Source organism: Artemia sp. Qi Xiang Cuo, chromosome 3, assembly GCF_049724085.1.
Source record: "Artemia sp. Qi Xiang Cuo chromosome 3, ASM4972408v1, whole genome shotgun sequence".
NCBI classification, from domain to species: Eukaryota; Metazoa; Arthropoda; class Branchiopoda; order Anostraca; family Artemiidae; genus Artemia; species Artemia sp. Qi Xiang Cuo.
In genome coordinates this window covers 93869232-93896676 of record NC_142796.1, presented here as the reverse complement: position 1 = coordinate 93896676, position 27445 = coordinate 93869232, and the positions used below count along the sequence as shown (strand labels likewise).

The following is a 27445-nucleotide window of genomic DNA, read 5'->3' as shown; positions in this document are numbered from 1 at the left end:
ATTAGGGGAGGGGGGTGAGGAAGAGGAGGGTGTGGTTGAAGTGTAACAGAGTTGTATGAAAAATATTTTAGCTACAACTATTCTGTATAATATTAAGTAAGAATTGTTATCTTCTCAATAGCCCCTAATCTAGGCCTTTACCAATTCTGATTCTAAACTCAGGCCTAAAGCCTATGTCTCTTTCCTTGCTATCTCATTAGTGAGTCAATCAGAAAATTTACCCCTATACAAGCTTTGCTTCACATTACTCCCTACAGTCCCTAATCAACAAATACATGCAAATTATAAATATTCAACTCACTTTACTTTCTTGAATAGCTTGATTCTTTCCTTCCCACTGCTTCTTTGAAATCTAGGGTATGACATTAGAAGAAAAGAGTTAAACTATTGAAAATACAATGAGAAGCCTATAGACCAAATTTTGTCCACAAGGGCAGGGGGAAGTGAATCAAAGCACACTTAGGAATGATATAATTAGGCTAACTAGGATATTTCAAAATAGTTCCCAAAATTTTATAGTTGTTTCCTGGTGGATCTTGCAATCAGATTACATGCTGTCAAGCTTAAAGAGAAGTCTGCTCTGGATCCTTGATTTTCTTTATATGCAGTCCCAATCTGTTCAGTCATTTGATTACTCTGGTAGCTGTATTCTATCTTTGTCTAAGCATGTTTTGAGCAGTTCCTCAGGGAAGTTTCCTCTTTCTACTAATGCTTTATGCTGACAATCTGAACCTTGTCCTGTGAAGATCATGCCCTTCTACAAAATAATCCTGGCCTGCTTGATCAATGGGCTGAGACTTGGCTTCTTAATGTTCTCAAGTGCCATGTCATTCAATTTGGCAAAATGAGCCCTTGTTGCTCTTATTTTCTCTTGGGTAAATACTCACTTTCCTCTGTAAATACTGAGCAAGATCTTAGAATCAATTTTGATAATTAATTAAAATTTAGCACTCATGCTAATAAGTCTGCTGCTGGTGCTAATTCAATGGTAATTTTTTTGCAGTTTATACTATTGACTTACAAATAAAGTGAACACACCAATCAAGGTCATTTTTTGTGCTCTATACAAATATAATAATCACTTCTATTGGAAATTCAAATTTATCTACCCCCCCCCAAACCCCAAAAAACAATCGTTAAAATATTGCAAGCTCATTGAGAAATCATACTTTGCAATCCATTTCTCTATTGCAAATACCCATTTGACTGGTTTCCTTTAGTGTTTCCTAATATAGTACATACCAGTATGGAACATATAATGCATAAGTACCAGGGGTGGGTAAATTTTCTGATAGAAGCAATTATTATAATCATAAAGAGCATAAAAAAGGCATTTAGTGGTAGCCTATATTCATGGGCATAGGCAGCATATTGTCTAGGGGTGGGGGGCAGTAGATAGTCTGATGGAGTTTTATCAACTGCTTTTTCCCAACCATCTGCTTTTTCAGCCATATCTAATGTGAATTTGAAGGTCTAGGGGGGGGCAGCGGCCCCCTCCCTACGCCCATTCCTAAATTCACTTTATTTGTAAGTCAATAATATGAACTGCCAAAATTGTACCAATTCAACTGTTGAAATGGTTAAGCATAATCTCTCTACTTGTTCCTCAAAAGTCCCTAAGCTATAAGGGACTTGTGTATCAAGCTTGAAGTTGGAATGTCTCTGGCATCCCCTTATTTTAAAGACACACAAGTATTGAAAAATGTGCATAGACATGCCACCAAAGTGATATCCAGCATGCAGGAACTTCTCTAGCCTACTATGCAAGACTAGCAAAGCTGAAACTCACTCTTATATACAGGAGAAATAGAGATGATGCTATTTTGACCTGTAAGTTAATAAGGGCTAACACACTCTCATCATTATTTTATCACTGTTGGTCCTAACTCAAGAACTAGGCCTAGAGGTCACAGAAACTGATACTGCTGAATCTGCAGTCATTTTCAAACAAAGACTGGATGTGAGTGGTCCTCCAAGGAGTGGAAACTCAACAGCCTGGAGCCTATGGATCTGCATAGGCCTAGGCTAGTGCACCTGGTCACTCACAAAGAATCCTGAATACAACTCATGCAATTATTTAAGGTGGAGTGGAACCACAAATAATAATATAATAATAATAATATAGATTTATTACCTGCCAAAACTGTAAAAGATACAATGGGCGGCAGAGTATAAAAAAGTGAAAAAAATGCAAAAAGAAAAAAAAAGACAAACAACAAAGTACAGTTTAACACGAAAATATATAATATATAGGCTACTCTATTTTAGCTTTAACACACCTTATTACTGTCAATACCTATAAAACCTATCCCACAACAATACAGAATAATTTACTGATTTTAATAGACCTATAGGCTAACCTATTCTGAAAATAGCCTATAAAACCCAACTCTTACATTTTCATTGTTCCTTTTGGACCAAGATTGGTTTTCATAACGTCTTGAATTCCTTTAGCAGCTGAGATGTTCACTGCTAGCGCTTGACTTGCTCTAGCAAGTTCAGCTTTAGGATTCAACATGTTGATAGCAGCCATTTTCAATAATGCTAAATTTCAAAACCTAGGCCTAATTCTGAATTCCTGATCCGGATTTTGCAGCCTTGCTTCCTTTGCCGTTTGTTGCTGTTTGATTGCAAATTTTGGTAGTGCTTTCTAATATTTATTAGACAGCGATTTATATAGATGGTATTAAACAATATTATTTTTGAATTTACAACAAGTGATATGTGTTTTCTCATGAAAGTCATGAAACATTCTTAATTGATTGTTGTGGACTATTTTGATTAACAAGAGTTTAAACCTTTGTTCTGCAGAAATGGCTTTAAACCTTTGTTCTGAAGCAATAAATCCTAGAGCTAATGTTCATATTGATAGTGTTGAATCAGATGAATATCCTGTATCTAACTTGCTAAAGTCATTTAATAGTCTGGAGAGCAACAGCTTTATGTTTAGTCACTACATTAGATGCCCTGTGTCCTTAACAGTTGTGCCCCCCTTTCCCTGGAATTTAGAAAGCATCAGGATTATTCCAAATGTTAGAAGTCACAAGTCAATTAGCTTTGAATTCTACATCAAAAGTAAAGATTCAAGTGGATTTCATCTTCTGTCTAGATATTGGAATCTTAAGGAAGAACTGCTTATGCTTCAAAACAATAATTTTAAGGTTTGTACTCTTCATGCTTTCATTTCTTAGGTTGTTATAGGGTAGAAATCAGACAGCCTTGGGGGAAAATATAGGCCTTGCCTCCACTAAATTCTCTATTCAGTCAATATATACCAAATCATATTATTGAGTTCGGACTAAAGTGAATACACCATTCGATGCCTTTTTTTATGCTGATTAAGAATATAATAATCATTTCTATCATAAATGAATTTTAGCCCCCCCCCCTATATACGCCGATTCAGGGTTAGGTTGGGGTGGCTAGGCTAGGTTACATATAGCCTATCTAGGGGGGGGGGGGCTGAATTTCATTTGTGTTATAAATTCTTATTATATTTGTAATAAGGATAAAAAAAGGCATTGAATGGTGTATTAGGTATAGCCTATATAGGGGGGGGGGCTGAAATTCATTTCCGATAGAAATGCTTATTATATTTGTAATCAGAAATAAAAAAGGCATCGAATGGTGTAGGCTATTCACTTTATTCCTAACTCAATAATATGATTTGGTATATATTGACCCTCTATTCAGTGCTCTTTTTGGTAAAGATAAAGCAGTTGATATTATTTATCTACAAATAAAGTGAACATACCATTTGATGCTATTTTTATACTCTTTCTAAATATAATAATTGCCTTTGTTGCAAATTCAGTTTTAAGCCCTTTTTAGACCCTTGAAAATAATAAATTCTTTCTATAGTTTTTGGGTATAAAAAGAGTTTCAAACTTATTATTTCATTATATATCCATTTTTTAAAGTTATACAATTCACAAACATTGATTTGCCATGTCTAAGGTAGATAAAAAAAAAAGGTAAATTTCTATCAAATCATATTATTGAGTTAGGAATAAAGTGAATACACCATTCAATGCTTTTTTTTATGCTGATTACCAATATAATAATCATTTCTATTGGAAATGAATTTGAGCCCCCCCCCCCTATATATGCCAATTCAGGGTTCGGTTAGGTTGTAGAAATATATACCCTGAATTGGCATATATAGGGGGAGGGACTGAAATTCATTTCTGATAGAAATGATTACTATATTTGTAATCAGCATAAAAAAAGGCATCAAGTGGTATAATCACTTTATGCATAAGTCAGGTAAAAGCCCAGAAAAAGCCCTGGGCTTTTTAAGAAACTTAAAAAGCCCTGGGTTAAGTGCAGAATCAGACAAAACTTTTTTAGCCAAAGTTTCATCAATGACTGTAACTGTTTAAGTCAGGAAACCATGTCTTTGAAATCAGCTAAGTTTTCAAAAGAAGACCCACCAAACACAGAGACCAAACCTTCAAGATAAGACTAGAACTACTCTTCATCTGTGTCTCAAAAATAGTAACTACTATGTATGTATATACATAAAGGAGTTGGGCTTGGATGCTGATGCTGCTTGTCATACCCTATCAACTTGCATAGTCTACAAGAAACTGATGTTGTGTGTTGGTGTCTACTCTAAACCACAGAAAAATGACAAACCACAGCAACTCTACCCTTGACCATGTTCACCATTACTAAGTGGGCTTAAATTCCATCTACTCTAGTAATCTCCTAGTTGAAAAGTTTGTGACTGGGCTGTAAACACAGTCACAACCCTCTTGTTAATTGTCTTCAATAGTCTTCTTCTTGCTAAAGAAGAAGAAGTTGTCATCTCAACAACTGAGCCAAAGACTCATCATCTGTGTCTCACAAATAGTGATTACTATGTATGTATATACATAAAGGAGTTGGGCTTGGATGCTGATGCTGCTTGTCATACCCAACCAACTTGCAAAGTCTACAAGAAACTGATGTTGTGTGTTGGTGTCTACTCTAAACCACAGAAAAATGACAAACCACAGTGACTCTACCCTTGACCATGCCCATCCATGTTCACCATTACTAAGTGGGCTTAAATTCCATCTACTCTAGTAATCTCCTAGTTGAAAAGTTTTTCACTGGACTGTAAACACAGTCACAACCCTCTGGTTAGTTGTCTTCAATAGTCTTCTTCTCGCCAAAGAAGAAGAAGTTGTCATCTCAACATCTGAGCTAAAGAGATCCAACATTGGACCTTATTTTGCCCAGAAATTTAAATTAAGGTAATTATTTCTCATATAATTTTGGCTATATATGTGCACATTGAAGTGCTTTTATGAAAGATATAATTAAGTATTTAGAATTTTTTTAACTTGTTTTTGGAATCATATATTGTTTCCTTCTGAGTAGGCCTAACTATGCACTAGTACCCTCTTTTCAATTATAATGATTGTTATTGTTACAAGGGCTTCCAGTGAAAAAACTTGTTTTGTTCTTTTAATTTCTGATTGTTTTTAAATAATGCCAGGAAACCAGTCTCCTCCTCCACAGAAAAATCCCCCCTACAGAAAGACCCTCTAGATTATTCAATGTCATAGGCAAATTGTATAACTTAAATACCTTTCCCCAGGGGCTATGGGGGGGGGGGTCATGTAATCTCCAAAAGCATATTTATTGAATCTTTTAACTATGTTGAACAAAATGGCTATCTCCAAATTTTGATTGGATAACTTTGGGGGGAAAGAGGGTGTTGGAGGCGGGACAGCTATAAACAGAAATAGAATCAAATAATCTACCAAGAATACAACTACCACAAATCAGTATCAATAAATAAATGAAAGCCAAAACAAACAGAAATTAAAATAAATAAGAGTCAAACTCAAAACAAGCATAAATTGATATAAGTAGGGTTCTAAACCCCAAGCTTTCTAAAAGTCAGAATATCATTTGTACTTTATTGAAAGTAATTCAAATGAATTTACTGAAAAAAATCTGTGTTGTCAGTTGAATGTACATATGCTGATATTTGTTCCTTAGGATCTTAATTGATTTTTCATTTCTTAAAGTTAGAAAAGCGAAAATATTTAAAAGTATTTTTTTCAGTAAAGTACAAATTATATTCTGGCTTTTAGAAAGCTTGGTATTTAGAACCCTACTCATATTAATTTCTGCTCATTTTGAGTTTGACTCTTATTTATTTTAATTTCTGTTTGTTTTGAGTTTCATTTATTTATTGATACTGATTTGTGGTTTATGTATTCTTGGTAGATTATTTTAGTCAATTTTTGTTATTTTGTGTTCATAGTAGCCCCTCACTTTTTTCAAGAGATCATTTTTTGATATAGTTTTTTTAATTAATTTCAGTTCATTTTCTATGCGTATAGATTTTTACGGGAAGAAAGACTGAGCCTCTTCTAAAGTTAAACAACCATCCCTTCCATAAAAGTCTTAAATACCCCTTGGGCATAGCTTACAACCCTTGCCCCTGATCTCTGGGGGGTTGTATCAACACCAAGGCCTTGTTATATGATATTTAGACTATTTTGAATAGAATGGCTATCTCAAAATTTCTATTAGATGCATTTTGGAACAATACGACATGAGTGTGTATGTGTGGAGGGGTGGCGTGTAGCTGCCCTCCAATCACTTTGACTCTTAAAAAGAACACTAGAGCGTCTGATTACCAATCCAATGAGCCCCCTCCAAAGTTTATATGACCATGCTTTCTATAAAAACAGTATATGTCCCCAACATATAATTTACAACCCTTACCCTGAGTGCTGGGGGTTTTGTTATCCTTAAAGACATACTTTCCAGACCATTCTAATACGCTGAACAAAATGGCTATCTCAAAATTTTGATTGGAAGTGTTTGGGGAAATTATGGGCGGGGGGGGGGGGGCATTTGCCCTTTGATCACTTTCTACTAATGAAAAAAGCACCAGTCTTCTCAATTTACAATCAAATGAGCCCTTTTTGAAGCTTCTACAACAAAACTTTCCGTAAAAAGCTCATTTGCCCCAAAGGAATAACTTACGGTCCTTTTGATGAGGATAATGGGGGGAGGATTGTTATCCTCAATGACACAAATTCGGGATCTTTCAACCATGTTGATTCAATTCATCGTAACAAAGTGTTGATAGGAAATGCTTGGGAAAATGATGGGCGTGACGGGGGGGGGATTCTCCCTCCGAATACTTTCGACTATTAAAAACGGCAATAGCCCTTTCAATTTACAATTAAATAAGCCCTTTTTAAAAATTTTACAACAACACTTTTTATAAAAACATTATATGTCCCCAGGACATAGCTTACAAACTTAGCCCTGAGGGCTTTTGGGGTTGTCATCCTGAAAGACCTAATTTCCAAAATTTTCAACTACATTCGACAAAATGGCTATCTCAAAATATTGATTGTATGTGTTTTTGGAAATGGTCAGCGTGAGAGGGGGTTAGTTTCCCTCCAATCATTTTCAACTATTAAAAAGACCACTAGCCATTTCAATATCCAATCAAATGAGCCCTTTTTGAGCCGTTTTTCAAGTTTCTACAACAAAGCTTTCAAGAAAATCCTTATATGCCCCCAGGGCATACCTTATAACCCTTGCCCTGAAGACTGTGGGGGGGGGAGTGTGTCCTGCTCAAAGATATAATTTCCAGAACTTTCGACTAAGTTGAACAAAATGGCTATATCAACATTTTGATTGGATGTGTTTTGGGAAATGGTGAGCTTAGAAGGGTTGTTAGTTGGTTTCCAGTCACTTTCGACTATTAAAAAGACCACTAGCCATTTGAATTTCCAATCGAATGAGCCCTTTTTCAAGTATCTACGACAAAGCTTTCAATAAAAACCTTATATGCCCCCAGGGCATATCTTATAACCCTTACCCAGAAGACTGTGAGGGGAGTGTGTCCTGCTCAAATAAATAATTTCCAGAACTTTCAACTGTGTTGAACAAAATGGCTATCTCAAAATTTTGATTGGATGTGTTTGGGGAAAGGGTGGGCTTAGAAGGGGTGTTAGTTGCCTTCCAATCACTCTCTACTATTAAACAGGGCACTAGCCCTTTGAATTTTCAATCGAATGAGCCCTTTTTCAAGTTTCTACGACAAATCTTTTGATATAAACCTTATATGGCCCCAGGGCATAACTTACAACCTTAGCCCTTAGGGCTCTGGGGGGAGTGTCATCCTCAAAGACCTAATTTCCAGAACTTTCAACAACGTTGTACAAAATGGTTATTTGAAAATTTTGATTGGATTTGTTTGGGGAAATGGTGGGAGTGAGGGGGGGGTTAGTCACCCTCCAATCACTTTCGACTTCAAAAAGGCACTAGCCCTCTCAGTTTCCAATTGAATGAACCCCATTCGAAATTTCTACGACAAAGCTATCTATAAAACTTTATATGCCTCTGGGTATAACTTGCAACCTTTGCCCTGGGGGCTCTGGGGGGCTTGTCATCCTTAATTACATAATTTCCAGAACTTTCAACTATACTGAACAAAATGGCTATCTCTAAATTTTGATTAAATGTGTTTGGGGATATGGTGGGCGTGAGAGGGGGGTTAGTTTCCCTCCAATCATTTTCAACTATTAAAAAGGCCACTAGCCATTTCAATATCCAATCAAATGAGCCCTTTTTGAAGTTTCTACGACAAAGTTTTCTATAAAAAAATCTTATGTGCCCCCAGGGCATAACTTAAAACCCTGAGGGCTGTGAGGGAATTGTCATCCTCAAAGACCTAATTTCTAGAACTTTCAACTACGTTGAACAAAATGGCTATCTAAAAATTTCGATTGGATCTGTTTGGGGAATTGGTGGGCGTGAGAGGGGGTTTAGTAGCCGTCCAATCACTTTCGGCTATTAAAAAGGGCACTAGCCCTTTGAATTTCCAATCAAATAAGCCCTTTTTCAAGTTTCTACAACAAAGCTTTCAAGAAAATCCTTATATGCCCCCAGGGCATAACTTATAACCCTTACCCTGAAGAATGTGGGGGGGGAGTGTGTCCTGCTCAAAGACATAATTTCCAGAACTTTCAACTGAATTGAACAAAATGGCTATCTCAAAATTTTGATTGGATGCGTTTGGGGAAATGGTGGGCTTAGAAGGGTTGTTAGTTGGCTTCCAATCACTTTCAACTATTGAAAAGAGCCCTAGCCATTTGAATTTCCAATCAAATGAGCCCTTTTTCAAGTTTCTACGACAAAGCTTTCAATAAAAACCTTATATGCCCCCAGGGCATACCTTATAACCCTTGCCCAGATGGCTGTGGGAGGAGTGTGTCCTGCTCAAAGAAATAATTTCTAGAACTTTCAACTGTATTGAACAAAATGGCTACCTCAAAATTTTGATTAGATGTGTTTGGGGAAATGGTGGGCTTAGAAGGGTCGTTAGTTGGCTTCTAATCACTTTCTACTATTAAAAAGAGGACTAGCTCTTTGAATTTCCAATCAAATGAGCCCTTTTTCAAGTTTCTACGAAAAATCTTTCGATAAAAACCTTAAATGGCCCCAGGGCAAAACTTACAACCTTAGCCCTTAGGGCTCTGGGGCGAGTGTCATCCTCAAAGACCTAATTTCCAGAACTTTCAACTATGTTGAACAAAATGGCTATCTGAAGATTTTGATTGGATTTGTTTGGGGAAATGGTGGGAGTGAGAGGGGGGTTAGTTACTCTCCAATCACTTTCGACTTCATTAGGGCACTAGCCCTCTCAGTTTCCAATTGAATGAACCCCTTTTGAAATTTCTACGACAAAGCTATCTATAAAACTTTATATGCCCCTGGGTATAACTTGCAACCTTTGCCCTGGAGGTTCTGGGGGGTTTGTCATCCTTAAATACATAATCGATTATTAAAAACACTGGCCCTTTCAGTTTCCAATTAAATGAGCCATTTTTGAAGTTTCTACGACAAAACTTCCTATAAAAACCTTATATGCCCCCAGGGCATAACTTACAACCCTTGCCCTGAGGGGTCTGGGGGGGTTATCATCCTCAAAGACCTAATTTCCAGAACTGTCAGCTATATTGAACAGAATGGATATCTCAAAATTTTGATTGGAAGTGTTTGGGGAAACGGCGGGCGTGAGAGGGGAGATTAGTTGCCCTTCAATCATTCTCGACTATCAGAAAGGGCACCAGCCCTTTCAATTTCCAGGCGAATCAGCCCTTTTTGAAGTTTGTACAACATTGCTTTCTATATATACCTTATATACCCCAAGGGCATAACTGACAACCCTTGCCCTGAGGGCTGTGGGGGGGGGGGTTGTCATCCTCATAGACATAATTTCCAGACCTTTCATCTACGTTGAACGAAATGGCTATCTCAAAAATTTGATTGAATGTTTTTGGGGAAATGGTGGCCGTGAGAGGGGGTTAGTTGCCCTCCATTCATTTTCAACTATTAAAAATGGCACTAGCCCTTTGAATTTCTAATCACATGAGCCCTTTTTCAAGTTTCTACGACGAAGCTTTCAATAAAAACCTTACATACCCCCAGGGCATGACTTTTAACCTTAGCCCTTAGGGCTCTGGTGGGAGTGTCATCCTCAAAGACCTACTTTCCAGACCTTTCAACTACATTGAACAAAATGGCTATCTGAAAATTTTGATTGGATGTGTCTGGGGAAATGGTGGGCGTGAGAGGGTGGTTAGTTACCCTCCAATCACTTTCAACATTTAAAAGGGGCACTAGCCCTCTTAATTTCCAATTGAATGAGCCCTTTTGAAGATTTTATGATAACGCTATCTATAAAAACCTTACATGCCCCTGGGTTATAACTTACAACGTTTTCCCTGAGGGCTCTGGGGGGAGTGTCCTTCTAAAAACATAATTTCTATCTGGAAATCAACCACGTTGAACAAAATGGCCTTCTCAAAATTTGGATTGGATGTGTTTGGGGAAATAGTGGGCGTGGAAGGGGTGTTAGGTGCCTTCCAATCGAATGAGCCCTTTTCGAAGTTTCTACGACAACTCCTTCGATTCGAAGTGCCCTGGTCTAAAGGAAAACAAAATAATACATTGTGCCAACATCGTTCTTTACTTAGGCAGCGTTTTTTTTGCTGCCTATGATTTCTGATTTTTTTTTTTTTAAATAATGCTGGGAAATCCAGCGCCCCCTTCATGAAAATTCTCTTCCCCCATGAAAAATCCCTCCATGGAAAGATCCTTCCTCTCACTCAATCTCTCTCTCATCATCTCTCTCTCCTCTCTCTCTCTCTCTCTCTCTCTCTCTCTCTCTCTCTCTCTCTCTCTCTCTCTCTCTCTCTCTCTCTCTCTCTCTCTCTCTCTCTCTCTCTCTCTCTCTCTCTCTCTCTCTCTCTCTCTCTCTCTCTCTCTCTCTCTCTCTCTCTCTCTCTCTCTCTCTCTCTCTCTCTCTCTCTCTCTCTCTCTCTCTCTCTCTCTCTCTCTCTCTCTCTCTCTCTCTCTCTCTCTCTCTCTCTCTCTCTCTCTCTCTCTCTCTCTCTCTCTCTCTCTCTCTCTCTCTCTCTCTCTCTCTCTCTCTCTCTCTCTCTCTCTCTCTCTCTCTCTCTCTCTCTCTCTCTCTCTCTCTCTCTCTCTCTCTCTCTCTCTCTCTCTCTCTCTCTCTCTCTCTCTCTCTCTCTCTCTCTCTCTCTCTCTCTCTCTCTCTCTCTCTCTCTCTCTCTCTCTCTCTCTCTCTCTCTCTCTCTCTCTCTCTCTCTCTCTCTCTCTCTCTCTCTCTCTCTCTCTCTCTCTCTCTCTCTCTCTCTCTCTCTCTCTCTCTCTCTCTCTCTCTCTCTCTCTCTCTCTCTCTCTCTCTCTCTCTCTCTCTCTCTCTCTCTCTCTCTCTCTCTCTCTCTCTCTCTCTCTCTCTCTCTCTCTCTCTCTCTCTCTCTCTCTCTCTCTCTCTCTCTCTCTCTCTCTCTCTCTCTCTCTCTCTCTCTCTCTCTCTCTCTCTCTCTCTCTCTCTCTCTCTCTCTCTCTCTCTCTCTCTCTCTCTCTCTCTCTCTCTCTCTCTCTCTCTCTCTCTCTCTCTCTCTCTCTCTCTCTCTCTCTCTCTCTCTCTCTCTCTCTCTCTCTCTCTCTCTCTCTCTCTCTCTCTCTCTCTCTCTCTCTCTCTCTCTCTCTCTCTCTCTCTCTCTCTCTCTCTCTCTCTCTCTCTCTCTCTCTCTCTCTCTCTCTCTCTCTCTCTCTCTCTCTCTCTCTCTCTCTCTCTCTCTCTCTCTCTCTCTCTCTCTCTCTCTCTCTCTCTCTCTCTCTCTCTCTCTCTCTCTCTCTCTCTCTCTCTCTCTATTGGGATTCTTTATTAATTTTGTCACTAGTTTAAGGAACAAAGGTTTTTTAATATCTTTAAGTAATGCATCAAACGGGGGATACAATAGATAGACCTACATGCTGAGAAACAGCCCATCAGGTGCCAAATGTGGGGTGGGGAGCATCTTTCTTGGGAAATTCATTACATAACAGTGTTTAGCATTGCATTTTTTTAATTCACATACAGAGGCACAAAATAAGTATCCTTTGGTACCTAGGTCTTTTCGGAAAAGTCGATGGGAATTGACTTTCTTTGAAAATTATTTGCAGGGCTCTTGTTTTGCATGGATAATTATTCACTGGGCTCTTTTTTGCATGGATCCAATTTTGTTAGGCTCATCGTAGGAAATACCTGGATGCCAAATTTGACAAGTATATTCAAGTTGAGGGTGAACAAAGGAGGTATAAATGCTTAAAGGAAGAGAAAGGGGAGTGTACAATTTATTAACGTACTTAAGGAGGAAGACAGAAGCATCAGGTTTGTGGATGATGGTTTTAATATGAATACTCCACTTCAAACTAGAAGAAGTTTTGTCACCAAGATGTTTCAAAGAGGATGCTCGAATTTCAGGGGGAGATATTTTTAAAAAGGGTCGTTGCTTTTATGAAATTTGTAGTTACTATTGGGGATTCAAAAGGGTTGACTCTCATGTTTAAGTCCGAGGCACCATGTGCATTATCACTTGTGATGCTCATAGGGCTGTTGATTAATTTTTATGGCAGGTTTCAACGACTCTTAGGTCATTGACATATTTCCATTTGTCTGGAAATTTTTAGAAAGGTCGTTCTTCATAACTGAAACAAGAAGGGGGCCTAGGAGAGTTTCTTGAAGTGCTCCAATGTGGGCTCGTGAACAGGGGGAAGATCAGAACAGTGATTCAGATAGGTGGCTGTTTGTTACCTATACTTCCAGCTAATTGTCCTAAAAATCGTCATTACCTTCTATACAGAGAAAAATCTGTTGAACATATACTACGCGAATTAGTACATGCCTTAGGTGTGGTTGAGCGTGTCAGTGTTCCTGTTCACGGAGCTCGTATAGGACCTGAGAAGTATGGCTGGTTTAATAATCCTTACCTTGATGATTCCTATCCAAATCAAAGTTTTGCTTTCATATCTAGAGGGAATGTGGTATGCCGTGCAACAGTATCATAAATGAGATTGGTGTCTAAACGAAAGACGATTTTGCTTCAGCCTTAAGGCAATATCATGCCAAGTTATCCTTACCTTGATGATTCCTATCCCAAATCAAAGTTTTGCTTTCATATCTAGAGGGAATGTGGTATGCCGTGCAACAGTATCATAAATGAGATTGGTGTCTAAACGAAAGACGATTTTGCTTCAGCCTTAAGGCAATATCATGCCAAGTTTATAGCCAAGCTATCGAGTAACTTGTATAGTGACCCCAATTTCGTTTGGAAGGTGATCAAAAGAGCCAACTCAGAATTATGTAAAAGGCCCCAAATTTTTACTGAACAGAGGTTTAATTATTTTAAAATTATGTGAAAGGCCACAAAGTACTACCGATCAGTGGTTTAATTATTTTCAAATGATTTTGCTAAACCCGATCTTAATTTATGTTGTTAAATGAAAGGAAGCTTGATGGTCGACTGCGGGATTCGAATGATGAGCCTAGTTTCATCGATAAAAGGTCTACGTTTCTCAGCTGTATTTCTAAGCTGCAAAAGGAAAATATTTCGGGGTGCTAACTCAATTTGTGCTTAGCATCTTGAGTCCAGTTGCAATGTCCAAATAAATGATATGAAAAAAATATTTCATTTGTATTCGTGTTTTATAGTGTTACCAGGGTTACCCTGAATGAAAAGAGGGCTGCCACCCTTCAAACCGGGCTCTTTAAGTCAAAATTTAACTTTTGCACATCAATACTTCGAGAAAAAGATCATATTATTATACTGTTATTTGAAGTTAAGCGTAATTATACAAATTAAACCATAACCTCCTTGGTTTGAAGGAAAATTCTGGCCCCTCCTGCCTCATACTGTAGTCATACTGCCTCATCCTCAGACTTTTTTTTTCCGGAAGATAGATCACAGAAACATGTTTGTTTGTTTGGTTTGTTTTTTTTTCTTTGTTTTCTTAGGGGTGATCGTATAGAACCAATGGTCCTAGAAGATCGAGATAGGGCTCGTTCGAATGGAAATTAAAAGTTCTAGTGCACTTTTTAAGTGACCAAACAGGTTGGAAATAATTGTGACACCAAGTCAAATAGCGTAAAAAGCGAGGGGAAGGGGCAGTCCCCTCATTTGCGTAATAAGTTCTGTTCCTTTCAAGTTTGAATGTTGCTCCTTACTTTCAGTTGAAAAAAATAGTTTTTTCTATTTAAGTTCTGGCCGTTGTTCAAATCATTCCGGGAAGTATCCCCCCCCCCAAAAAAAAAAAAATCCGTATATTCTCCAATAACTATTTGTGAACAATGGGCAAACAGTCCTTTCCCCAGGGACTATGCGGGGTCATGTCATCCCTAACAGCGAAGTTATTAGAATTTTTAACTATGCTGAATCAAATGGCTATGTTAAAATTTTTATCGGATAACTTTAGGGGAAAATGGGGCGTGGGAGGGAGGCTAGATTTCCTCCAATCTTTTTGATCATTTTAAAAAGGCACTAGAACTTTTGATTTCCGATCAAATGAGTCCTCTGTGGGTCTTCTATAGAACCCAAGTGCGCTACTTGATATGGGCCAAAAAAAAATTCACTACGCATATTGTCAAGACGCGTCATGCAAAACGGGTTCACGCGTCAACTCTAACACGCGTCAACACTAACACGCGTTTCATGTTTTTAGCCATCACTTCCCTAAGGGGATCCACCTAGATAGTCCACGTGTTTGGTCCAGTTGCGCTATCGCAAAATGGCAGGTTTCATGGCAGGTTTCAACGACTGTTAGGTCATTGATATATTTCCATTTGTCATTGACATATTTCAAAAAAAAATTCACTACACATATTGTCAAGACGCGTCATGCAAAACGGGTTCACGCGTCAACTCTAACACGCGTGTCATGTTTTTAGCCATCACTTCCCTAAGGTGATCCACCTAGCTGGCCCACGCGTTTGGTCCAGTTGCGCTATCTCCTTCTTCATTACCTCCATGGTCAAACAGTGGTTCTCAATACTTTCGCTGTGCAGTTTAACTATCATAGGTCTATGCTATTTTTTTAAAATTGTTGTCTCGATTTGAGGTAGTTTGAACACCCAAAGAATTCTGGGGAATATATGACAAACCAGAACTCTGAAAATGAACTTTTGACTTATAGTGGCCAACTGACTAAGAAAAAGAACTATTTTGATGAAATTTTCGGCTTAAGCTTGAGCTGCATTGCACTATATTGGTTTTAAAAGATCTACTCCTTTAAAATTATTGCGTCTGACATACCCCCGCTCGTTACGCCATGGTATTGATATGATAATAAAATAGCCAGGTAGTGGCTGGAGGAATTCGTATCGACACTTCAAATATTATCTTATGGTTTACTGAATAGGAAACAATATTTAACCAACGCAGTTTCAGCATTTCTTTGTGTGCTAGTTTAAGGATTAGCTTCTTCAAGCCTCTGTCTTTTTTCTGGTGGAGATGAATTAGCCATCTTTATTCTTACTTACTTAATCCCTACGCCAGGTTGGCGTTGAGAGCGTCGTCAACCTTCTCCACGTGGGGTTGAAAAATATTAGACCCACCCTATGTTGCCTTCTCTCATTATATTGATAATTGTTTATGTTCAGACATAAGATTTTTATGTTCTTGACATATCTATATTTGAAAATACTGGCTCCACTCTCTCATTCTAATTGTAAGAAGGACCTATTTTGTTCAAAATAGTCAAAAAGTCTAGTAACTCACCCTCTGGGAAAGGATTTTTCATTGCGGAAGGGTGGAATGTTTTATCCCGGGTCTGTCCGAAAAGACTAAGAATATTAAGGTGAAATTTCGGTGAGTCTCGAGGGGTCTGCTCAAGTAATTCAAAAGATAGCCTACTGTATGCATCCAGGTTATCGGAAAGGCGTTTCTGCATTATCTTAGGAACGGCTTAGGGTACGAACGCGAAGGCCATTACTACTGCTACTGGTACTGTGACTGCAACTCTGACTACCTACGACTGTGTAATCCAGTCGCACCAGTGATCTTAGTTTATTCAAGGGATGAGTCATCTGAACGGAGCTTCTAGGGCCATTTTGAAGTTTACCAACGAGCTCATGCCATGGTAAAGCACTGAATTTCGCCATTTAGGCCACAGTACAAAAATTTCGATCTGATTTGACCCAAAATGCTATCTAGCAAAAATAGTAAAATAGCCGATCTTGCGGAAAGCTGTTTATGTAAGCTCCAAGTTTCTGAAATTGTGGCCGCGGATTGTTTGCAGAGTAACATTAACGGTTATACATTATTTGCATGCTTGCGCCCAACTATCACGTTGGAGGCAGATAAATCTCTTTTGTTGAGGAAGGGAATCCTGTAGCCTCAAAAGTTCGTTTTAGGCGAAAAAAATTAATTGCTTATGAGAGAACTTTCAGATCAATATGTAGGAGAGATTTATCTCATAATCTCCTTTAATTTGGGGAGAAATATTTGGCATGAATGAGCAATACGTATTTTGAAAGGGTGGAAGCTCCCCATTTATTGTAGAGACATTTTGAATGTAGAAAGTAATATTAGTCAAATTCTTATCTGCACACAAATGGAAAGGCTGGTGCCATCCTCTTGAAATATTTTTTTCTAATAAACCCCTCTCCCCCCCCTGAAAAACTCAAAAATTTTAACCTGAGAAATCATAATTTGCATTTCAAGCCCCAGTTACCCTTATTTTATTATTTTGTTTTCAAAGTTTTACTCGGACAATGGAAACATATCATAATTGTTTTTTGTAGCATTTTATTCGTAGTTTTAATCAGTTATGCGATTGCTTCACATTTCTTTATATCTGAATGTGTTGATTTTTTTTTTTTTTTCATAATACATTTTCCTGTAGCATATGCTCGTGTCAGCTCAAAAATAGCTTAATTATTTTAAAAATACGGCTATGAATAAACATCCTATGAATTCCATCTTATATACACACATAGTACTTTTTATCCATTTTTAAATTTTTAAAATGGATTTCATTTTTAAATTTTTATTTTTTGCTTTAGTTCAAAAATTATTTATTTCGTTTAATGTATTTTAAAATGCCTGGAAGAACAGTAAATGTTAATCTTTAACGTAAATAGTGAGGTTTAAGAGGATACTATCCCCTTCATACATAAGATGATTTCCTTTTGTTCTAATTTTTTATATGACTCTAATTTTTATGTGTTCTAATAATTTATAATTAACTATAAAGAAGAGCTGTTTTTGAATAGTCAATGCTGTGTGTTTAAAGAGAAGTTTTGCCTCTCTGGTCTTTTTACTATTGTTTTTTACTTTTTACTTTTAGGGTAAAATTGAATGTGTCACCAATGAACGCAAGCTCAGTTCATCCAACTTGAAGAAGATTGAAGTCCCCACAAGATTGAGACACTTACTAACCAGTGTTACTGAAATCAAAATTGTTATCACTAAGACCTTGAATGCAAGCATTCCATCCATTGGAAAGTTGGAAATTTGGGGCGAACCAAGTAAAGAGAATCTCCACAAAGTCACCGTGATTCCTAGGGTTATTGACATTCTAAAAAAAACGGTTAGTACTGAAGAACCACCGCAGACAATATCAGACATTGAGTCTGCTCTACCTGAAATACCAAATGAGCTTCTTGACCCTATAACGCATTCTATTATGTGCATACCCATGATATTGCCAAGTGGGAATATAGTTGACCTGTCAACTATCGATAGATTCAACTCTGAGCAGACTTTACTTGGTAGATCACCATCTGATCCCTTTACTGGTGTGAGCTACACGTCAGATGTAAGGCCTATATTTGCTGCTGACTTAAAAACTAAAATTGATGAATTTGTGATCAAAAGAAGTGGATCGGATTTTGTGAGAAGTAAAGTTTCAAAAGAGCTTACTGATATAAAAACTGCACGATATTTGCAACAAGGAATAGAAAAAATATCAAGCAGCTCTACAAATGGAATCATTAAAGAAGAGGGTGTGAGGCATAAAAGAACAAGGGCAAGAATCACTCCGAAAATTCCCAGCGCCAGCGATGTTGTTAAACGGTATCGGCGGTGAAGTTTCTAAGGTTGATTTGTTATAGCACTAGCTCATTTTTAAAATGTGTGTTTGTAGGGGATCAAATCTCATCTTCTTCATCTTCTTCAGAATGGTACTTGATCTGTCTTAGAAGCGTCTCCGATTTTTGTTTCTTGCATAATTTTACTAGATTGATAAAATTTGTTTTATAAAACAAGTATCACATTACAGTTTAAAACATAAAAAATATGACAATTCTTTCATAAATCATAAATTTGTGACACTGAAGAATTAAACGAAGAGTCATGACAAAAATCAATCCAAAAGTATGAAGTTCTAGATTTGTTCTTCTGGTGTGGCTTAGGTAACCATTTACTTTGTTTTTTACTTTATATCCTGTTTTAACATTTTTCAGGAATTGTTGATAAAAGGCACGTTTTAAAAGTGTATTGTCCTTAATAATTCGATTCAGGTTTGTTTTTTGTTGGTAATATATGAGGTGTTATATTGCCAGTCTTGAAATTAACAATTTGCCATTTTCAGCAACTGAACAAAAGTAATTTTTTGCTCAACCAATTTGCTATTTGGCTGTGTTTCACTGTTTTTTTTGTTTTTCTTTTTTTATTTGTGTTAGCAAGATATTTTTGTAAAAAGTTAGAATGATAATATATAGTATCTGTATTTTGCTTTTATAACTTAGACTCGTTTGGCTTGTAGCTTAGGATACAGTGCATGTACGGATCAGCGCTCAAAGTATGCGGAAGTGCACAGATTTGCAAATTTGGAGAAGCCATAACAAATAAATATTATACTGCTATAATGAATGAATGAATGATTTTTATTACCCATCTTTAACAATAAAAAAAAAGTAAAAATGGAGTAGAGATAAAATGAAAAGAAAACAACAATACATTAAACAAACGAGAAACTTAAATTAATACTTCAAAAACCAATGGCGAAACTATTTACATAAAAAAACAACCATTAAACAATACTAACTACAGCTTCAAACATACTATGCGTTGGATCTAAAGATTTCATGAACTTTTCCCTCCTGGTCACGATCACGACGAAGGGGTCATCGAATCCGTAACGTGATGAAATCGGGCGGTTTCTTTGCCAGGGGGGAAGGCTAAGCAGATATTTTGCAAACTTATAGAACACTGTACGGATTGTTTTTTTATCATCAACAGTAAACAAAGACCAGAAAGGTGACAAAGCTAAGATATGAGAGGTGGCAAAGGAATTGAAGATCCGTTCTAGAATGCGGCGGTTGTATAGGCGTTTGCATGATAAAATCATCCCATATATTTTTTGGACTTTCTGTTAGAGATCATTTATTAGACAGGACTGTGTAGCTTTAAGATTAGACCCAATTGACAAACCAAGGTAAGTCGTTGATGCTGCTGCAGTAACAGTATTACTACCTAGTGCAAATATGACAGGTGCCAACTCTTTCTTACAACAATTGAAGACAACCACCTCGCTTTTGCTGGAGTTGAATTCTAGGCCTATGCTAGCTTATTCGTTAGACAAAACTCTGAAATTACTCTCTATGCCACTGACAGATCTACTCAGATTTAAAATGTCATCGGCATAATTAACAAGAGACAAATCAATTCCACGAAAAATAAAGCACGGTTTCACTGTCTACTGAGCCTCGATGATGCTGTTATTATAAAGAAGCGGTGATGATGAAGCCCCTTGGCGAATACCTTTTCGTACTGGTATGAGGAAAGCGGATACAGTCGGGATCTGGTTTTTAGTACTGTTACTCTAACCTTCAACTTAAAATGCATGTTCCTACAAGTAGCAATTATAGATCTGTCAAGACCTCTCTTAAACGCAGAGACAAGCAGTTGGGCAGGGATACCCGAATCAAAGGCCCCGCGGACGTCGTGGCCTGCAAGTACCACGGTTTCACCTTTAGCATCTGCATCCAACAAAACATTAGACAATAGGCTATGCACGTACTCGCGGCTAATATTTCTCTTGAAACCGAACTGCGAGTCTGGCGTACTACAAACATACTTTATCTCCTCAATAACTAATAACTCTAACAATTTACAAAAAACGGGAGCAACGGTTATCGGGCGGTAAGAACAACATTCAGATGGGTCTTTACCTTTCTATATGACAGGGGTGATTACACCGGTACAAAAAATATCTCGCACTAGACCACAACTAAAAATCATTTGGAACATAAGTGCTAAATGTACTATTAACAGATCACTACCGAGAATCAGATGCATACCACAGATATTATCTACTCCTTTAGATTACTTCTTTTTTTGTTTATGAATAGCCAAATGAATATCCGACACACTCACTGAGTGACCAAGATCCGGTTCCAAAGATTCTAAACAGAGATCAAGATCTCTCTCAAACTTGCACTCCAATTCAGGATCAGGTGCAGCAAACTTGCTCGCAAAATAAGTATTCAATTCACTTTTACTAGGGACGGATTCATTGCTAGGTGCTTTAGTATATCGATTCTTTTTTACGAACTTCCAAATTTTAATTGGATTGACTCGTAGCGACTCACTATTTTCATCAATCACACGATAGCGATGCAAGGCGAGACATTTGGAGAACTGCCGCTTTGTATACAATCGAACACTGTTTACAACACCTTGTTTAGGACGGCCCGAATCAATCCACACACTATACCACATTTTAGCTTGTCGACACGCATTAACCAAAGCTTGGTTTTCCGGCCATCATGGAACTTCTGACCCAATTCTCACTTTACGAATAGGAACCGCGGTTTTTTCTGCACAGCGCAAGCTATGAGTTATTTCACTACAGTAGATATTTAGAAGTATTTGTTTCTTATCACGTGCGATCGGTGAGCTTAGGAGTAGTTGCTGAAAAGGGACCTTAATCTTTTCCAGAATTCTATCAAACACAGACCAGAAAATGGCTAAATTAGCTTTTTGCCATTCAGTCTTCTGGAACCACTAGGTTCCGAACTAATGAGGAGGAAACAGCCAATGAATAAAACATCTTAAAAGAACGTCAGTAGCCCAAAAACACCTACCAATACTAACGCAGCTGACAGAACTGCCCATTAATCGAAATTATATGTAATGATGTGACGTTAGCTATACTATAATTTCCTCACAGGTTCCCACTCTTCAGGTTCATTTCACGCCGTCAAGGTCGTTGCTGTTCCCAATGGTAGTGGTTTTGGCTTGGGAGTTAGAAGGATAAAAATAATAATTTAAGGTAAATTGGAACCTAATCGCAGGGAGTAAACTACATGCTTGTAATTGAACCAGACGTTGACGTCTTTCCTGTCATCCAAAAAACTACATTTTAACATTCATTTATCGCAGTACCGTGATCTTTTTGTTAATATGTAGCCAGCAGCAACCCCATCTTCTGCCAGTCTTTCGAAATCCACCAGGGGCTCAAAGTTGTTTCTGAGAACTCTTCATCAATTCTCCAATTGACTAACTGGTTGCCCACGTCAATCTGGCCGAGAGACTGATATAAGTGTTCGCTTGATGATTTGTTCATTCGGTCTTCTCAGGCGGCTTGATATTGACACTTTGTTGACCTAAATTTTAAACAAAATAAACAAAAAAAGGACGCTGAGCCTGTGCAGTCTTTCGTATTTGACAACCATTGTGGTATGCTTAATATTGAAGTGGTGGCAGAGTATATCAACATTTGAGATTATGTTGGTGTATTGTATTTTCAGGATTTTCATGGACAAGAGTAGCTGAATACTTCCATATCAAGGAAGTGAGCAGGGTTGCAAGCCGGTGACAAAAAATCACTAGATTTTTGTGATTTTCTGTTTGATTTAGGGATTCTCTTTAGTAATGTAGTGGTTTATTGGCAAAAATAGTGATTTTTTTTTGTTTAGCGCACAAAAAAGTCACTATAAATAGTGATAAATCAGTAGGGGTGGCAACCCTGGAAGTGAGTTGCATTCAATTGCCAAGTATTGACTGCATAGAAGAGAAAAGACCCGCTTTTTGGACATTATTCTCGAATTCATGCTAACCTCTTGCTGGTTCCAAATAGCGTTGGAGCTGTGAGAAGAGAAGATACCTCGAGATTTGTTATTATTATTATTTTATTTTTTTTTTGTACAGGGTATGGAAAGGGGAAACCTTTAGGAAGATTAGGGGAAGGAAGAGCCTGTACAGCTATGTTGGTCTCAGGTGGTGTGGTGCTACATTAAGTTGTCAGTAGGAGTAATTGTTATAATAACTAAAACAGGCTAACTACACAAAGCAATGATTTGGTAGTTGAACGAATTTAATTACCATTAACTGAAAATCTACTGATAGAAGCGAAACATTGTGTTTTTGTCCTATCCGTTTTTAATTAACTTGTAATATAGTTTTTCCAAAATTGGTACAACGCATGGCGAGGCTTATGTTATGATGGGTTTTTGGAATTTTGAAACTTAAAATAATTAAGAAACCCAGGGCGAGGGGGGTTTTCAGCTAGCAGAAAAGGCGCAAACAAAAAGACAAAGCAGATATTTTGGCAAGGACCTGTGCCAAGTCGTCGTCAGTCCTCAGCACGAAATATAAACAAAAAGAAATTAAAATACAAAACAAGAAAGAAACTAACCTTTTAAAATCAACTGTAAAGAGGAAGAGAAAAGACTAAAGCATAAACAAATAAAAGACGGTCCAAAGATCATATTATGAACGAATTCTGTCCCTAGCGATTAATGCAGGCTGTTTACTGACCTGATTTGTGGTGATATAGTCAATTGTTCTCAGTTTAAAATGAGAAGGATTGTTATTTGATTCTCTTTGTATTAAATTTTATTTTTTAAATCTCCATTTTATTTAATTTGTTTCAAATACCAAGCTATTCCGTATTAAATGTAAATTCTATTAAATTTGCATTATAAACCCAGTTAGCGATGATTTAATACAACGACAATCAACTAACATTTCTTCTCGTTTTAAACCAAGATCATATGATCGTATCGACGCAATTCAGATAAGTAGATAGGCTACGTTATTTGATAAAGACAAAGTTCTTGCCCAATCTAATTTTTCCAAGGCGTTTCATTTGTTTTCGCTTAGATTTTGTTTCATTCCTCTCTCTGTCTCGTTACAGTTTACTTTAAAAAGTTAGTTTTTTCTTGTCTTATATTTAACCCTTTTCTCCTTTCCTCTCTTTTTCGTGTTGAGCGCTGAGGACGGTTTGGTGGAGGTCCTTGCTTAAATATCTGTTTTGTCTTTTCGTCCACTTTTTTCCCACTGTCTGGAAACCACCCTCCTTTTTTATTTTTACATTCGTCATTTAAAATGTCTCTGTTATGCATGTGTACATGAATATACTTCAAGTGGTAGAATGCGATATTAAGACCAAAAAATCTGGTATTATAAAAAAAAAACTATGGACAAAAATCGCTGGCTTAAAGAACACAAAGGAGATAGGGGGGGGGGAGTAAACTCATCTCGCTTACATTTACATTACACGTATATTGTTATCATTCCGATTTTTATCTCTTTGTGCCTTTTCTTCAGTTCTTATTGTCATAGAATTTAAAAAAAAACAAGTTTTTTTAACTGAAAGTAAGGAACGACGTTAAAACTTAAAACTAACAGAAATTATTCCGTATATGAAAGGGGCTGTGCCCTCCTCAACGCCTCGCTCTTTCCGCTAAAGTTTTTCATTGTTTTAAAAAAATAGCGTTGTGAGAAAGTCAAACTTTAGCGTAAAGAGCGAGGCGTTGAGGAAGGGACAGCCCCTTTCATATACGGAATAATTTCTGTTCGTTTCAAGTTTTAACGTCGTTCCTTACTTTCAGTTAAAAAGAACTTGTTTTTTTTTATTTAATTTTTGGAACGTTTTGAATTAATGAAGGTTTTAATTTTGGCTCACCGTACATGAATAATTAAAAAAAAGTTTGAATATTAATTTTACTTTTATTTGGTTAAATGACTTTCTCGAAACCTGTTTAATTTTATTTACGAACGTTTTTATTAGTAATAAATATACGTAACTTACGAATTAACTTACATAACGAACCTCTATATTCTTATATTTTTAATACGTATATTAGATGGTTCGCCCCCTAGTCAATACCTTGCTCTTTAAGCTAAAGTTCGAATTTTTTCCAATTCTTTAAAAATGACCCCTTTATCACAAATGCCGTTAATTAGATTAAATAGCTCTTAAGAAAGTACTAATTAATCTTTGGCTTAAAGAGCAAAGTATTGACTAGGGAATGAACCCAATCATATACATAATATTTTCTGTTGTTTTAAGTTTTGATGTTGCTCCTTACTTTCAGTTAAAAGAATTGTTTTTCTTATATATAATTTCTGATCTTTATTTAAATAATGCTGGGAAATCCGGCGCCCCCTTCATAGCAATGTCCCTTATCCCATGAAAACTTCCTTCATGGTAAGATCCTCCCAAATAACCTCCGACCCACTCCCCCCCCCATACTACCAGAAAAAATCCCCTCTGAAAACGTCTGTATACTTCCCAATCACCAATACTATATGTTAACATTGGGTAAAGTCCATAACTTTCAGCCCTCCCCCCGGGGACTTCGGGGGATTAAATCATCTTAAAAGACATATTTATTAAATTTTCGACTTAGCTGAACAAAATGGCTATCTCAAAATTTTGATCGGGTGACTTTGGGAAAAAAATTAGCGTGGGAGGGGGCCTAGTTGCCCTCCATTTTTTTGGCCACTTAAAAAGGGCAATCGAACTTTTAATTTCCGTTCGAATGAGCCCTTCCACGATATTCTTGGACCACTGGGTCGATACAATCACCCCTGGGAAAAGAAACAACAAACAAATAAACACGCATCCGTGATCTCTCTTCTGGCAAAAAATGCAAAATTCCACATTTTTCTAGATAGAAGCTTCAAACCTCCGTAGTAGGGTTCTCTGATACGCTGAATATGATAGTGTGATTTTCATTAAGGTTCTATAATTTTTAGGGGGGGTCTTTCCCCCTTTTTTCGAAAATCAACCAAATTTTCTCAGGCGCATAACTTTTGATAGGTAGGACTAAACTTGATGAAACTTTTATATTTGAACTCAGCATTAAAATCTGATTCTTCTGATGTATCTATTGGTATCAAAATTCCGTTTTCTACAGTTTCGGTTACCATTGAGCCGGGTCGCTCCTTACTTACAGTTCGTTACCACGAAGCTGTTTGATTTTACTTTCTTTAAATCCTGTTGCTAATGCATGTACCAAACAGTAAGGGTATACTGTACTAAACAGTATATATATATATATATATATATATATATATATATATATATATATATATATATATATATATATAAATATGTCGTGTGTAATGATATTTCAATTCTGAATTTCTTGGGAGGGTGCAAAGAGAGGGACGTTGAACTGACTGGTATGGAGGAGGAGCGGGCGCAGCTGTGTTGGCCTCTGGTGGGTTGGTGCTGTAGTGAACTACTATTAATAGTAGAACTATTCATTAAAGTGTATGATACACATATAAAACTAAATGAACGTAATATTTATTAACAAAATAAGGGAAAAATTGTATCCGCATGATAAGTAAAAAAAAACTATTTATTAGGGGACTGCTCCTTGGTCCCCCCATACCGCAATATTTAAATTTTTTCCATAATTCTCTTTTTGCGTACATTTTACCAGTAACTAATTAATAAATAATAACTGCCAACATAGGTAAAAGTAAACAGGACCTTGCAAAGTGACGCTAATGTCTTTATTGTCGTATCAGTCGATCATGCACACAGGTTAATTAAACTCTCCCCCCCCCCAAGAAAAGAAACCTCAGAAACTAACCGTTACAAATATTTTGGAGAACGAGTGCAAAAATATATACAAGTCCTGATACTTAATCTTCCCAGTAGAAACGTTGGGGTACCGAAACCCTTCAACCCAGGAAAACTCTCTTTGTCCATCATTGCCCCCTTTCCATAAATTTGCAACATAGAATATGAAGTCCCATATTAAGAGAAATTGAGTGCATAAACAATTAAGTTGGATTGTTTTATTTTAATTTTTCTCTTACTAATAATTTAAAATTATGGTTCTTTCTCATTGATACAATTTTTAAAACCAATGAAATTCATCCTTTTTTTTGTCTGCTTGCCAATCCTTGTGATTCTAGAACAGCCAGAGTTTTCATTATAGTTTCATTCTCGTACTGATATTATATAATTTTTTTCTTGCTACTATTATAGAATTGTGGTTCACTCTCCTCAATGGAATTTTTTTATTTCTTGTCTGTTAGGCCGTCACTTTAATTGTAGAACAGCCGGTGTTTTCAATATGCTTTCATTGTTGACCTTTCGGTTAGTGCTGGGTACAAAATCGCTTTTTGTTTTGAGTTTGATAAGCTAAATACGATTGGGTTTACGGAAAATACACAAGAGTGCTTTATAATTAATTCTAGAACAGCCGGTGTTTTCAATATGCTTTCATTGTTGACCTTTCAATTTGTGCAGGGTACAAAATCACCTTTTATCTTGAGTTTGGTAGAGCAAATACGATTGGGTTTGCTAAATATACGCAAAGGTACATTATATTTAAATGTAGAACAACTGGAATTGTCTATATGCTATCCTTGTAGACCACTCGACTATGTCTGGGTACGAAATTACTTTTATCTTGTGTTTAGTGACCCATACTTACGATTCGGCTTACGGAACATACGCATGGATATATTTTATATAATTCCCTAAAATCTGGAGTTTTCAACATTGTTTCATTTCTGACCTTCTTGTTACTGCTGGGTACAAAATTGCTTTTTATCTTGAGTTTGGTAAGCCAAATATGATTGGGTTTACGAAAAATACGCAAGGGTGCTTTGTATTTAATTCTAGAGGAGTTTGAGTTTTCAATATGTTTTCATTGTTGACCTTTAGGTCTGTTCTGGGTTCAAAATTACCGTTTGTCTTGAGTTTGGTTAGCCAAATACGATTGGGTTTGCGAAAAATATGCAAGGGTGCATTGTATTTAATTCTAGAACAGCCGGAGTTTTCAATATGGTTTCATTGTTGACCTTTCGCTTAGTTCTGGGTACAAAATTGCTTTTTATCTTGAGTTTGGTAAGCCAAATACGATTGGGTT

At 37.1% G+C, this 27445-nt stretch overlaps 2 protein-coding genes across 2 annotated transcripts in view; one reads left to right on the top strand and one right to left on the bottom strand.

Annotated features, from left to right (window-relative positions):
• Positions 1 to 2602, bottom strand: part of CCT6 (chaperonin containing TCP1 subunit 6) — a 61367-nt gene extending 58765 nt beyond the window's left edge. The window contains exon 1 of the mRNA XM_089086739.1: positions 2397 to 2602. Coding sequence (XP_088942865.1) covers positions 2397 to 2533 — 137 coding nt within the window. The 5' untranslated portion in view covers positions 2534 to 2602. The remainder of the gene's footprint in view (positions 1 to 2396) is intronic.
• A 130-nt stretch (positions 2603 to 2732) lies between these two features.
• On the top strand, positions 2733 to 19004 carry LOC148954769 (RING finger protein 37). The gene is made up of 2 exons (XM_089087237.1): positions 2733 to 3161; positions 17665 to 19004. The coding sequence occupies exons 1-2, from the start codon at positions 2814 to 2816 to the stop codon at positions 18403 to 18405; spliced, it is 1089 nt and encodes a 362-aa protein (XP_088943363.1). The 5' UTR covers positions 2733 to 2813; the 3' UTR covers positions 18406 to 19004.
• Positions 19005 to 27445: the final 8441 nt, after the last annotated feature.